At 42.6% G+C, this 14,631-nt stretch overlaps 2 protein-coding genes across 2 annotated transcripts; one reads left to right on the top strand and one right to left on the bottom strand.

Moving 5' to 3' along the window:
• The first annotated feature begins 6,553 nt into the window (after positions 1-6,553).
• Positions 6,554-8,773, top strand: B0H65DRAFT_181508 (uncharacterized protein). The gene is made up of 2 exons (XM_062821513.1): positions 6,554-7,251; positions 8,092-8,773. Exons 1-2 carry the CDS (start codon positions 6,951-6,953, stop codon positions 8,757-8,759), a joined length of 969 nt encoding a protein of 322 aa, XP_062681252.1. The 5' UTR covers positions 6,554-6,950; the 3' UTR covers positions 8,760-8,773.
• A 559-nt stretch (positions 8,774-9,332) lies between these two features.
• On the bottom strand, positions 9,333-10,379 carry B0H65DRAFT_492872 (uncharacterized protein; the record flags this gene model as incomplete). The annotated part of the gene is made up of 2 exons (XM_062827757.1): positions 9,333-10,257; positions 10,327-10,379. The coding sequence occupies 2 exons, from the start codon at positions 10,377-10,379 to the stop codon at positions 9,612-9,614; spliced, it is 699 nt and encodes a 232-aa protein (XP_062681251.1). The 3' UTR covers positions 9,333-9,611.
• Positions 10,380-14,631: the final 4,252 nt, after the last annotated feature.

Genomic DNA, 14,631 nt, shown 5'->3' with positions numbered 1-14,631 from the left:
TAATTATAATTCTAGGGATATATTCGAAGGCTTTTGTTTTCTCTTTACTAAAAGTCGCCACCTTCTAAATTATAACGAACCTTTAAATTAAAAATAAAGCTTAGTCGTACTATTTACCGTTATGTTTCTATAATACAACTTACCAAGCCCGTCGATAATATATTCGCCGAATTAAAGTTTTAAACCCTATATGGAAGCTAAGAGGGTCCTATCTTTATTAATAATAGTTTAGCGGATAATTTAATAGATTTCGTCTTTTTAAGAGACTTTTTCGAAAAGTTATTATAAATCCGGACTTTTAAATACCTTTACGCCTTCCCCTACTATAATAAAAGAAACAATTATATAAATATAATTCTTAAAAACGGACTAGGGAATTAACTATATTTCCTTAACTTTTACGTCCTCTTCGTTAGGGTAATCTTAGTCCTAACGGGATAAAATTTTAAAAATTATAGCGAATTTCCCCGGGTAGTAAAAAATTTCAAAATTGAATTATAAAAAAAATTCAGCCTATTACGCCTACCGTTTAGAAAATTTCTGCCTCTCTATAAAGTATTCGAAATTGTAGTAATTGATAATAATAACGAATTTCTTATAATTCCTAAATTCCGTAGACTATTCCTCTATATATTTAATAATTACGAATATTTCTTTATTGTAGATAGAATAATTACGCTCAATAAGAGTGAATTTTTAAGAATAATAAATAACTATTATTTTCTACCTATCCCTCTTTTAAGTAAAGATACTACCGAAATTATACCCGCTATAATCTACATTTAAAAAAGTAGGTAAATCGGGATCCTACTAAGTAAGAATAGGGGCCTTAATAAATAATTCTTTTAATTTCTTAAAGACTATATTATATTATTTAATTTATTTAAAGGGGACCCCCTTACCTGTAAAGGCTATTAATAATCTTATAACTGAAAAAAAGCTTTTATTGAATATTTGATAATAATTAATAAAGTCAAAGAAATTTCGTACCCCTTTTTAAAATATAAGTACCTCCTATTCGATAATCGCTTTAATCTTTTTTAAGTCCGCTTAAATACTAATACTTACAACAAAAGAGGTTAAGAAGGTTAGGATTTAGATGTGAGACTATTTTATTGCCTTTACGTAAATTAATTACTTCGAAAAATTAAAGGAAATAAGAAATTAATATTTGCGATTTAATATTTCTCGTAAAATAAAGTACTTTTGATGCGAATAGTAATAAAGGTAATATTTACCTACTTAAGAATTTTGCAATCTTCCATTCTGGGGCTTCTATTTATATTTTTAATAAAATTAATCATTTCTCTTTATTTCGAATAGCGTCCCTAAAGGACCGAATTTGGGCTAGTGAATTTTAAATACCTATTAAGGGTTTTAGGATTATTAACGTAGAAGTATAGGGAGAGAAGGGAATTTTAAAATTGTAATTGAAAAAAATAGCCTTCTATTTTAATTTTACTATAAATTTTATATTACTACGTTTACTTCGAAAGTAAGGTCTTTATTAGGATTATAAACCGTTTAGTAATTACTTCTGTCGGCTAGACGGTTTATTCTTTTATTTTCTTTAAGAAATGTATTATTAAACGGTCTTTAAATACCTACCCCTCTTCTTTAATTACGCTACTTTTTTTATTTATCGAAATCGCTTTAACTCTTTTACTAGCCGTCGTATATGTAAAATGCCTGCTAAATTTTAATATAAGCGATTCGGTTATTATAGTTTTTAAATTTTCGAATATTTTTATAACGTTGAGGGTACTAAATTTAAAGGGCCCGCCACTTATTTATATAACACGTACGGTATTTTAAAGATTAAACGATAAGTTAAATCAAAATTACGAGATAGGAGATTTGGCCCGGGAGAGCGTTTTGCCGTTAATTTCTTCGAATATAAAATAGGGCAAAGTAGTTTTAAATATATTATATTTCTTACCTATTGATAGATTAAATTTATTTAGAATATTTATATAGCGAATCGAATAATGAAAGTTATTATTAAAAAATTCCTTTCGGTAATTAATACCATTAAATATTAGTATAATATTAAGGTTAAATATATCGAGTACGATAATAAATTTAATAATTAATACGTTAGGGATAAATTAGTTATACGTTTTATTATTTTCGAGCCTTTAGTACTTAATATTTAAATTTAAAACGGCGGTGTTGAGTGTTGAGGGGATATAATTAAAGAAAAAGTATGTATAATAATAAATAGTATTAAATTCCCGCATAACCTTTAATTTTAAATTGTTTTTATTTGTCTAAATATATATTTATATAATAATTATAGACCTATAATAGATTTACAGGTTTGTATTATACTATATAAGTATAATAAAAATATATTTGTACATTTTAAATCTTTGTATAAAATTATGAAATATATAACCGGAGAAAACCTCCGGCCAACAACAGGGATCAACCCTGGATAAAATCCGGAAGAAAATTCCAGAGTCCGAACTTCGAAGCTGAATTCCAGCCTCGACGTCAGTCGTACGAAGACATACGTAACACCATTGGAATGATCAGAAAATGATGATTCCAAAGGTACAAACGGTTTTGTCACTCATTGACTCATTGATCCAAAAAGTCTATTTGAAGAGGGCTTCCCTCGAGGAAAAGGAAAACCAATGTAGATTTTTTTACTCATCGATATCTCGACCAATCTACCCCCATTCCCCACATTCTACATACCATTCTGCTCTACTTTGAACGCTCCACACAGCCGTATTGACCATACCTTCGTACCATATCCACTCGTTGATCGATACCTTCCAACAGTTTTAGCTTCGGTCTACTTTATTAACCGATCGTCTAAGTATTTTTATAATTGGAAATTACTCTACGAACGGTTTTATACCTTCGTAGCTTACTGTAAGGGGGTATAAATTAAGCTCTGTAAATTTGATTTTAATTATTTATGTATTTATAGTTGTAAAGTATATGCGATAACGGGTATTATATAGAAAAAAGAGTAATGGCGTAAGAAGTTTTAATTAAAGGTTTAGATTGGATTCTTTATCGGCTATACTACTTCTTTTATTTATTAAATTTAGAACCTATAGATTAACTGTATCGTTTATACTCGTAATATACTCTTGAATAAAAGTTTAATCTATTTAAAGAACCTTAATAATTTTAAAGAAGGATTAAGGCTAATTAGCGGCGAGATTACCGATCTATTTAATTAAATTAATTAATTTCCTTAATTATTTACATGATATTTCGAACCCTTTAATACGACCTAAAATATAGAAAGTAATAGTTTTACTCTTCTCCTATTATTATTCTTTGATAACGAATTTTAAAAAGATAGTAACGAAACTATTTCGAAAATAATAAAATTTACTATTTAAAGTAAAATATTTATCAATTTTATATTTAATTACCCTACTTTATTAAATATACTATTAGCTACTCTTATCACCAGCTTTATAATAAATTTACTAGAGCCTATCTCCTTCCTGACCTTCGAATTATAGGAAATTACATTTAATTTTAGGAAATTTACTTAATTAATTAGGTAGTAGTAAAGTAAAATAATTACAAAGGTAGAAATTAACTACTTGATTTCCAAGGGTAGTAAATTAAACTCTATTAAATATTAAGACTTCCCTTTACTCCTAAAGATTTATTATGCTTTCGAATATTACAATTTGGGTAATTTCTTTAAATAAATAAAGGAACTATATTTTGATAATTATAAAGAGATGAGATTATAGGTTAAAATCGACGAAAACGTTCTTTATATTAAAGGTTTTCAAATTTTGGATTATATATAAATATATATATATAAATCTAATAAATATAGTTGGTTATTAAAAGTAAAAGTTCACTTTATAATTAGAGGAGACTAATAATATAATTATAGTAAGGAGACGTATACCTTTATATTAATTAGTCGTTTATTTCGGTTAATTATTACCTACGATACTAAATTCGATTTCGAACTTATTTAATACAATATAATAAACGCTTTCGTTAATGCCTACTTCGATAAGGAAATTTATATACGTATACTATTTAATTATTAAAAGTACCGCATTATCTTTAAAATTCTTAAAGCCTTTTATAATTTCCAACGAATTTTTTTACTATAGTAATAAGAATTTAATAGGATTTTCGAAAGCTTAGGGTTTAGATTATTATTCGAGGACGTATATATTTTTAAATATAATAGAATTTTAATTTTCTCTTCCGTTAACAATATCATTTTCGCCTTCAATAAATTATAATATAATAAAATTACCTAGGTTACGAAGAAATTAGAGGAGAAGTATAAATTTATTAATAGTAATAACCTTTAATAGTTTTTAAGCATCGAAATTATTCGAAACCGAAAAGTAAACTATATTTAATTATCCTAATAGAAATATATCTATAAAATTATTAACTTAATTAAAAATCCCTATATCTTCGCTTTTATTCAGATAAATAATAAAGAATTTATATTTCACAATACTGTAACCTCTTTCAATAAAATCTAAGAATATTAGGTTGTTATCGGCTTTATAATATACACTATTATAATTACCCAGCCTAATATCGCCTTCGCTACTAGCCAATTAATTTACTATAATTATAATCTTAGTCCTTAATATCGTAAGGTTATTAAAAAAAATTTATATTACCTTTAATACTACTATAATTTTTCGTTCTATTACAATAAATTAACGAACTTCGAAATTACCTCAAATACATTATACGCCAATAATTCTCTAAATTAAAAGAACTCGTATAAATTTACAATTAAACTCTTTAGTAGTTTAATTTATTAGGGTATAATTAAATAAAAGATAGTATTTACTTCAATAATAGAAGTAGAATTATTATCAATTTTAAATACTACTAAGGAAATTGTCGCTATTATACGTTTATATAAGGAGATTAATATTCACTTCAATAAGGATATACTCGTAATTAATTATAATAATATATAGACGATCCGTATATTAATTATTAAGGTAGCGAAATTAATAATTAAATTGAAGTATATTAATATTTATTATTCTTACTTAAAGTAGGAAATTATAGAGGGAAGGATTGAAGTTAAATATTTAAAGACGAAGAAAACATTAGCCGATAAATTAATAAAGGTTTTGGGATAATTAGATTATGAGAAATTCCGGGAATTGATAAGAATAACGAATATATTAGTTCGTAAGGAGATAGGAATGGATAAGGAGATTCCAGATAATATTCTAGAGGATATTTACAATTTAGTTAGAGAAATTGACGTACTAGAAGAGAAACTTTGTAAATAGCTTTACTTTTGCTTTGTTTAGAAGGTCTATAAGTAAGGGGGTGTGTTAGATTTAAGAGTGGTTTTAACTATACTATATGGAGGTTAGCGCTCTAGCCACTTGATATTGCCTAATTTCTGGGCATATCTAGGTTACCCTAGCACCCCCTATACCTTTTAGGTGAATCAATTATACACACTCTTCACTTAATTAATTTTGCACCGTTACATTTGATAATACTAGCCAATGGAGCTGTCAATTTACTGTAATGAGACGAGGGGAGGGAAACGAGGGAAACGAAAGAACCTGGCCGGAATAACTACCGAACGATAGGCGTTCCTGGCGCTCCTTGGTGATGTTTTAGTGTTGAAGTTGCTGAAAGAAGACGTGGGGTTATTTCTTTGTTGCCTCGGAGTTAACATCTCATTCGGTCGTGTGGCGCAACTGAAAGTGGAAGCACCAGACCTTGACCGATAGCAGTTACACCAAGTACCGGCACCGTTGGTGAAACTGACAGCCCGGTACAAAATGGGATTTGAATAACCATTCGGTGATGAGAGTGACGGGAGAGTGAGTGGTGAGAATTGTGTGCTGGTGGTTATAGCGGTCACTGCCCGCTGAAGCAGAGGGGTCGCTGTTGCTCTTTCCATTCCTTCGGGCAATTTTGCACCGTTTACCGCCCACACACAAGTCCATATTGGGTTAGCATGGGTGTGCAGCGCGGGATGGCCTTGGCCTCTGACTAATAGCACATTGGAAGACCCCGCCGGCCCCATCCCACTAGAGTCCAACCAGTCATCATGGCCGATGGCCGCTCCTCGCTTCTCTCAACTTTTCCAAGTTCCATTCTGTCTTCCAACGACCGACACGCACACACTTTCTTCACAGACACTCGGACCCTGACTGAACAGCAACACCACAGTCAACACCATCCATTCTCACCGCGAAACATTGTTTGTTGCTCTTTTAGAAAAGTCTGCTTTGGGTGGCATTTGTGTTTTCTTGCAATCAAAACTCTCTCCTCCCTCCACCTCCGTGCCCGTCACCGTCGTTGACCACCTTGCAAATTCCCTCCTCCTCCGACGGCCCCCTCCAGTTCCAACCCTGACCAACCTTGGAACCTACACCTGACCCAACGATAAACCCTACCGGCCAAATACACTATCACGCCGCTGACTCGCTGGAAACAACGGTCTCCGAGCATACTGCCGAATCATTCGACCGAAAAAGACAAAATCCACTTGTCTCGACCAGGAGTCGCGGTTCAGGGCTTCGTCCAAGGCGGAACCGGACCCCATCGAGTCCCATCCGACTCCAGTTATCCGGCCCTCGAGAGGCTCCAGTTCAAGAGGCTCCAGTGCCCCGCCCCCGTCGCATCAGCTCCAGCGCTCCCGGGCCCCCGTCGCTCCCCCTGCGCTGGCCTCTTCGTATCCCGTCGAACACAGTTAAACATTCACCATCCCGGCGCCGTTCTCTCCTCCCAAAATCTGCCTCTTTTTTCGACTACACACTACGACAACCAAGGAAGGTCAATTGACTGCATATTCCCGACACTATCCCAGCACTCGCCTGGCAAGGCGCGCCAGCGTTGTGACGTTCACACCATCTACAGTCTAGAAAGAGAAGGAAGAACTTGGCTATCAAGGGCGACCTGAAGAATACCACTCGACCGACAACACCACACAAACCATCATCAAAATGGCCGGCAGCCGCATCAACTTCACCAACTACCTGCGCAACCTGAATGCGCAGGAGCCGCAGGTCGAGGAGTTTGTGACCCCCAACGACGAGGACCTTGCCCTGTTCACCAACACCAACTTCTTCGACTACGAGACGGGCCAGAACACCGACTACCAGGCGCCACCTGTCAAGCCCGATGCTGTTGTCGCTCCTACTCCCGTCGAGTCTGCGGCGGCGTCTCCCGATGTGCAGACCGATGCCTTCATGACCGATTTCCTGTCGGGCCTCGACCAGGGCTTGGAATTTGCTGCTCCTGCAGGTTAGTATTTTTCGCGACTTTGTCAAAGTCTTGTCTTTGTCTCTCTGTGGCTTGGTTGTGTCTTGGATATTGTGTCTCCTCGGTTGTCAGTTTGTTTCACCTCGTTTGTTTCTCACCTTGAAAGACCCCTGCACCTTGTGTTGGGAGGTACCGGTGAGGATGCATGCCGGAATGCTGCACACAAGGGGCGAGTGTCCTGGGAAGAGAAGGGAAAAAAAGTGATACGACGGCGGTGGTGGTACCCGGACGACCCCGGACGGCCTGGTCGGGAAGGAGGCAGATGAACATCATCAGGGCCGTCCATCACGACTTTGAATAGCTGCAGTCAGCTGCATTCGCCAAAGAGAATCCTCCCCCTTATCGGGAATCGGGGAACGCGTTCGTCACCCCACTCTTTTCCGGCCATGCCCACATGGCTTGGGCCGTTTCTTGATTGGGAGCGTGTTTGGAGAAACAATGGCGGCATTTCAGAGGTCGAGGTACCTGTCAGTGATGGTTCTGGTTGTGTGAGGGTGGGAGTGCCTAATACGGGGCTGACAAATGACAATGCTCCCCGAGAATGGTGTCATTTCTCGTGACTTTGGGGGGATTGCACCATCGACGAGGGTTGATCAACAATGGCCGATGCCAACCACCTAACCCTTCTTGGCTACTACGCAGTCTCCCCCCAGTCTCCGCCTTCCTTTTCCATGTCGATGGCATTCTGATATTGTCGTTCGGGGACCTTCCTGGCTTCTTCTCTTCCTTTCCCTGTCTTGTATATCAGATTGTGTCATCCTGTTGTGCGAAACAAGCATTCTTTATGGAGCGGCTCCGCTGACCATGGCACAATGTCTTCAGCCGACTTTAACTTTGGCGACTTCACCACCACCTACGCCTCGCCTACCATCCCGGCCTACCCAGACGCTCTAGGACCCATTCAGCCCAACCCGCAAGCCGCCTACCCTCCGGTTTCTCAGCACTACGCTCCTCATCATGTTCAGCACCCCCATCAGCCCGGCTATGTCCTCGCCAACCCTCCCCAACTAGGCGGCAACAAGCGCAAGGCCAGCGATGCCATGTCCGTCCCCCCCACTCCCGGCGCCCGCGTCATGAGCTTCGAGGACGCCTCTCGCCTCGCCGCCGAGGAAGACAAGCGCAAGCGCAACACCGCCGCTAGCGCCCGGTTCCGCATCAAGAAGAAGCAGCGCGAGCAGGCGCTCGAAAAGTCGACCAAGGAGATGACCGAGAAGGTCACCCAGCTTGAGGGACGCATCCAGGCTCTCGAGACGGAGAACAAGTGGCTCAAGGGCCTCGTCACCGAGAAGCACGGCAGCAAGGAGGACATTCTCAAGCTTCTCCGCGAGTTCTCAGCCCAGGCTGCCAAAGTTTCCAAGGATGCTGCTGCGGCCGCGGCTGACAAGGCTGAGGCTGAACGCGCCAAGGAAGAGAGCTCCATCTGCGTTTCCACCTCTTCTCCCAGTTCTGATGAATCGGTCGACACCAACAAGAAGAGGAGGAAGGACTAAGTCCGAGCTTCCGGTGACAACGACCATCTAGCTGTGGAGGAAAAGGGGGTTTGTGGTCAGAGGGTTTTGGGATAACAGTGGATATATATCATCATACTGTCTTGGGCGTTTTCGCGTTGGTTCTTTTTTTACATTTGGTTTTTGGCTTTTTTGGTCTTGTAGTCGTTTGTGATGGAAAGAGAGTCGGCGGCAAGTTTTTGCTTTCTTGCTCTTTTTTTCTATCACGTTCATTCTCATCAGCATTTTGCTCAGCGATAATCCCGTCTTGAGCTGCACCTGGCTTGGTCGGGTGTATTGCGTGTGCCTGCATAGGTGCAAATGGGTGGATGGATGGACGGACGGACGGACGGACGAACGGACGGACGGATGGATGGACGGCATGAATGATTGAGATATCACAATGGTGGCTACAGGACTCCGGTATAACTATATTCATGGCGGTTACAGGACTCCGACATGGCGGTTACAGGACTCCCCTCAACACGAAGATTTGAAGAAGAATCTGATGAAACGAGTTATGGAAAGAATACAATGGATGGCTGGAAGATTTTCTTTTTGGCTGGCTCGCTTTGGCTCTAGCTTTGAATTGCGTGATACCATGTTGATATTGGGAATCTGGACTATTTACATACAAATACAAGAGAAATACAAAAGTATAGTACAAGAAACAAACAACCAGGCCTTGAAGTTTTCCGGGGTTTAACTCCCCTAACCCATTACTCTTTGTTTTTGTCTCATCGGCATTCATTCTTCCTTAAACCCTCACCTCACCTCCCCTTTCCTTCCTTCCTATCATTTTACCCTGTACCCTTCCCGATATCCCCTTGCACATAACATACATAGAACAATCTTCTACATCCCCTCCCCATTCACCCTCCCCTCCCTCAAATTCGTCAGTCGCAATTGATTCCTCTTCCCCAATATCCTGAGGGTACTCTCCTGTTCAATGTCGGTCATCTCATGCCAATTCGCAATCCGCGAAATCGTCCCGTCTTTGTGCACCACCATTGGCCCCAAATTGTCCAGGGCGACGGCTTGGCCGTTGACTGTTACCACCTTGGGTTGTTCCTCTGGGGGAACATGGGTGGCGGTCTCGGGGGAGGGGAGCGGGAGGGGGTTGTTGTTGTTTTGGAGTTTTTGGGATTCTACGGAGAGGGGGTCGGCGAGGGGGTCTGAGTCGTCTGTGATTTCGGGTGCGTATTGAGTTGGGCGGGAGAGGGTTGGGTCTGTGGAGGTGGCTTCTTCCTCTACCTCTACTGTGGGAGCAGTGGTGGATTCGGGGGCATCAGTGACGGTGTTCATGGGTGAGGTGCTACCGGGGACGGGTGACGTGCTTGATGCGGCCGGTGCGGGGTCCGCTTTGGTGGTAGCGTTGGATGTAGTATCCATTTCGCTACGAGCTCTGGAAGTGTGAATGAGCCTTTTGTGGCTGGCGATGGGAGTGACAGTTAAAGGTACTGGTACTGCTACCCTCTTGAGGTTGGTGCTGGTGGAAGTGCTGATCTGGGTACGGTTTTGGTAGGTGGTGGTGGTGGTGGTGATGCTTCTCGTAGCAGCCCTTCTTGACTGAAAAAGTTGGGTCGTGAATTTGCGCGCTGCTGGCCTGAGGTGGCTGTACATCACAGGCAGCACGGTATTGGCTTTTGGTGTGTATAAAGTGACCACTCTATGAGGAAAGAGTGGTGAGACTGAGTCGACTTGGTTTGGTTTGGTGTTGGTAACCTGAAGCCGAGGATTGGATGCTTGTTGGATGGTTGTGTTTGGGTAACCTGAGACTGGAATGTACCGGTACTTCAAGCTCGAAAAGCGTGGGGGTCTCAACCGTCTGAGTCTTGAGAGGTCTAGTCCTCTCATTCGACTTCAATAGTCTCCGGCAATGGCAGGCTGAAAGTGGTTGCCGCTGACTAACAGTGACAGTCGTGAGCCGTCTGTTCGAGAGTGAGACGGTGATGCTCGGTTCGGTTCAGCAGTCGATGTCAACCAAACTCGGCAAGCGGTGATTCGTCCGGACTGGTCGTCTAGCAGTTTGACTAGCAATTCTCTAGACCGTCAACTAGGCTTTATTGGTGGTGTCTTTTGTTGTGGATGAATGGATCTGTGAAAGAGAAAGCCGCGGTTGAATTGAGATGCGGACGCGTATATGGATCTCAGACAAGGATGTGCGGGACAAGAAAAAGAAGCCGTCGCGATGGCTAGCCTTGTTTGTGGTATGGCTTCGGCGTGTATGATGAGATGACGAGTTTGAGGGCTGGTGGTGATTGTGTTTTACTACAGATGTTGACAATTTGAAGCCTCTTGATACAGTGTAATATACCTCGTTTCGTGGTTGTCGTCAAGGTTCTCCTACCGCCGTCACAAAAAGCTGGAATCGTCTAGAAACCTCACCAGTGCAATTTTTTGGAGCGAGCGCCCGCCGGCCTTCTGGCGCTGAAATGACCGCATGTGGTCCGTGCGTCAGGCGACATCCATCTGCCCCTGACAAGACGGGGATCTCGAGGGCATTGTAATGTCAACAATGCATCGCATCGACACTGAAGCATTGCGGTGGCATATGGACGTGCAATGCATCGGAAATGGATTCAATGAAAAGTGGCTATTGAAAACCTTTGAATCCTCCGACATCCGGGTATTCGATCATCAACTTCGGGTCCAGCTTTCCTAGCAGCGCGGGTCAGCAGGTAGGAACGACCTGTCATGCTTTCCACAGACCGTCGCTCGTTCGGGCGGACGATTGGCGTCCAGACTGAGCACATCAGTTAGGGGACCTCTTGCGTGATGAGCCTTCCCGCTCGCGCTTGCTTCTTTGTTCTCCGCACTTGCATCCGCACCCGGACGGCAGGTTGGTGCCAACGAACTTTCCTTTGCAGCGGCCTGCCTGGCTGGGGTCCCGGCTTCTGGAAGGAAGGATTCCGTGTGGGCTCTTTATTCACATCCCCGGGATTTGAGCTTCATTGGGAAGGGAGATCGATCATCGCGCTGGAAATTGGAGGATGTTTCCTCGCACGAAGCTCGCACGGCAAGAATCAAGAGCTCGATATCAGCGAAAACCTTGCGATGTGATGAGATTTTGTGGTGGTGAGATGATGATCTGGCTGTGAGCTCTTGTCCCGTCGCTTTCCGCATGCTGTATTGCTATTACTACTGACCATAGACTCACGAAAACTCTTCTGCTTGCCCAGATGCAACGATATTGTCCGGCTGGCGACGTATATGAGGGCAGGTATGACAGCAAGTTGGCCACCGCGTGGGGGCTACCCGCTAGGTGTGCTGTGTGTCCTTGAGGAGAAGGTACCTACGGTCGCTGGTAGCTGCGACGGACGTGATCATGACAGGGAGGGCAGACCAGAAAGGCAAGACAGGCAAGACCGGCCAGGGGATGGCACTCGCTGTCGCGGCCCGAAGGCGACCATCCCGCGAGCTCGCGATGCACATGAGCTGAACATGACAGATGGAAATCCCATCTGGAGATGGGCTAAGTAGGGTCTTGGAGTGCCCTTGAGCACGGGGGTGAGTGCTGATTTTTCCTCTGAGCACGCAATTCCTCACCGTCGACGAGTGCTTACGTATTCTGCCCGAGAATCCAACCGTCTCTCATCTGTTTTTTTTTTCACCTTCTTGGACATCCCCTGGTCCAACTTTTGCCTTGCGAGCCTTGAGATGCTCTCCGGCGGGCTGAGAAACACTCACGTTTCGGTAGGTCGGACCTGTTCTCGTTCCGAGATCTCGTGCTGACGCTGTCCTCAAGGCTTCCGACGCACCAGTCCACTTCTATCACAGCGCTGCTGCTGGCATGAAGACCGCCGGGGGGGCAGAAAACTCACCGTACCAGCCACGCCTCTTATTCACCAGCACCAAGCCCTGCTACACCAAGTCAACGCCACATCTTGCGCGCCACCATCTTCGGCATCGTCCTCACACAATTTACTCTCCCCTGAAGAGCCTACCAGGCCAAGGAGACCCCCAGGTTAAAAGATACCCCATCCTGAGTGTTCATCAACCCAGCAGGTCAAGTGTTCTTTATCTGACATCGGTTCGCTTGTAGCTAGCCTACAGTACTTTTTGAAGGGCGATTCCGATGCCACCAAGTCTCCCAATTGCATACTGGACCGTATAGCCGCCAGTTGAGGCCGTTGAACGTTCACTCACTTTCTTCTCTTCAACTTATCTCACTCCCTGCTGGTTTCTTCCAGTCTTTCTTTCTCCAATGAGCTCTGCTACTCCCCCAGATGTTCAAAGTGTTGAGCATTCGCACAAAAAAGACTTTGCTAGGTCCATTCCCTCATTGCTCTAGAACAGCAGATAATAAGAAGTATCAGGATCTACTTGCTTTGAAGATCTCACAAGGCCGTATCTCGAGCGCTAGTCTGGCGAACATACAACACTTCCTTTTGCTGTTCCACTTACGTTGTCTGCAATTCCTTCAAAACTTCTCGGGCCTGGCATGGAGATTTTGTTGCCCGGCAAAGTTGACGATGGCCTAGCACAGGATATCTAGTCTGGGCTGCACACAGCCGGGGAGATGTTGGGCAGAGATTCCACGCAGTATTTCGCTATGGTTTTTGAGCCTTCAAGTGTGGAACTAACAGACCGGAGGTGTGAGCGCTTACAGCTATTACCAGGCGGCCCAACAAAGAACAGCCTTTGTTAGTGTCAGATGGGAAGTCGGTAAATGATAACCTCAGACGGATGTCTCGCTGGGCCCAAAGGGAGCAACGGAGCACAAAGCAGTAAGGGACAAGGCATGACAGGAAGTGGCAGTACAAGAAGGACGGAAACAAGGACAGTGAAGGAGTCAGCTGGACTGGCACCCTGGATCATCGCTGATTCTGTGAAGTCGCAGATGATGGGTTTAGACACAGCGAGAACTATTCGGCGCAATAACAGACGGCAGCTGGTATCGGTGGATGGTGTTCTTGGTTTGGGTCTAGGATTTTTATTTCACTTAGGTATGCAAGGTTGCGCAGTTCAGTACGCTTCCAGTTGATGTCATTGAATATTCATTCCTTTTCCTCTCAAGTCAACTCATTTTCTACGTCTTCACATCAGTCTTCTCTTTCTCATGAACTCTGATACTCTCCTACAGTTTTTGACATTGCCATGCCTTCACACGGGAAAACTTTCTATGCTAGGTCCAACTTCCCCACGCGTAAATATAAAGGCTAACGACAAGCGTCAGGTCCTCCTTGCTTATAGTGGTATTTCTAGCGTCAAGCTCGCCAAAATGTTATGCACGCCCTAGTTTTTCTACTTGCACTGTCGGCGTTTCGCTCAAGGGTAGGTAGGTACCTATTGGGGACCAGAATGGAAAGCCGGTATCCGGTCAAGTTGTTGGTAACATGATGACTTTGTCTTCGATCCTTCCCGCCTTAAAGTCAAGAAGTGGGATTTGGGAGCGCTTACACTTTTTACGAGGAGGCCCAACAAAGGATTGACCGGCCGTGGATCCACCAGTCACACTGCGAGGATTATAACTCATGGCTCCCGGTATTGATTTATCGCGACCAACAGGCATCATGCCCTACATCACGATGACTACCCCTAGGTACATAGCGGCAATTTTCATCTCGGCGTCAGACAGTTGGGAGTTGAGCCAGTGTTGACCAGCAAGACTTTTCATTGATACGATATTGATGCGATATTACGAGATGGCCTTCAGTCATTGATAAGGGATGTGTATAAACTCAACATCGAGTTCCTAGCGCTGCAGAAGCGCGCTCATAGTGGATATATTATAAGATATATAACAACTACCGTACTGGGACGATGCACCCCTTAACATCGGATGTTGCGTCCAGGATTAAATGAAAACAAAACATCGGATCAGGTTAAAACTTCCAATGTTGAACACCCTATAAGCAAAAGGATGCTAGGC

The sequence above is a fragment of the Neurospora tetraspora genome (assembly GCF_033439725.1).
Source record: "Neurospora tetraspora strain CBS 560.94 chromosome Unknown B0H65scaffold_4, whole genome shotgun sequence".
NCBI classification, from domain to species: domain Eukaryota; kingdom Fungi; phylum Ascomycota; class Sordariomycetes; order Sordariales; family Sordariaceae; genus Neurospora; species Neurospora tetraspora.
This window is presented reverse-complemented; position numbering and strand designations above follow the sequence as displayed.

Excerpts from the sequence above, each read along its gene's own strand:
- B0H65DRAFT_181508 (XM_062821513.1), top strand. The coding sequence starts at position 6,951 with ATGGCCGGCAGCCGCATCAACTTCACCAACTACCTGCGCAACCTGAAT. Across the intron at positions 7,252-8,091 it reads GGAATTTGCTGCTCCTGCAG|CCGACTTTAACTTTGGCGAC; the intron begins GTTAGTATTTTT and ends CAATGTCTTCAG.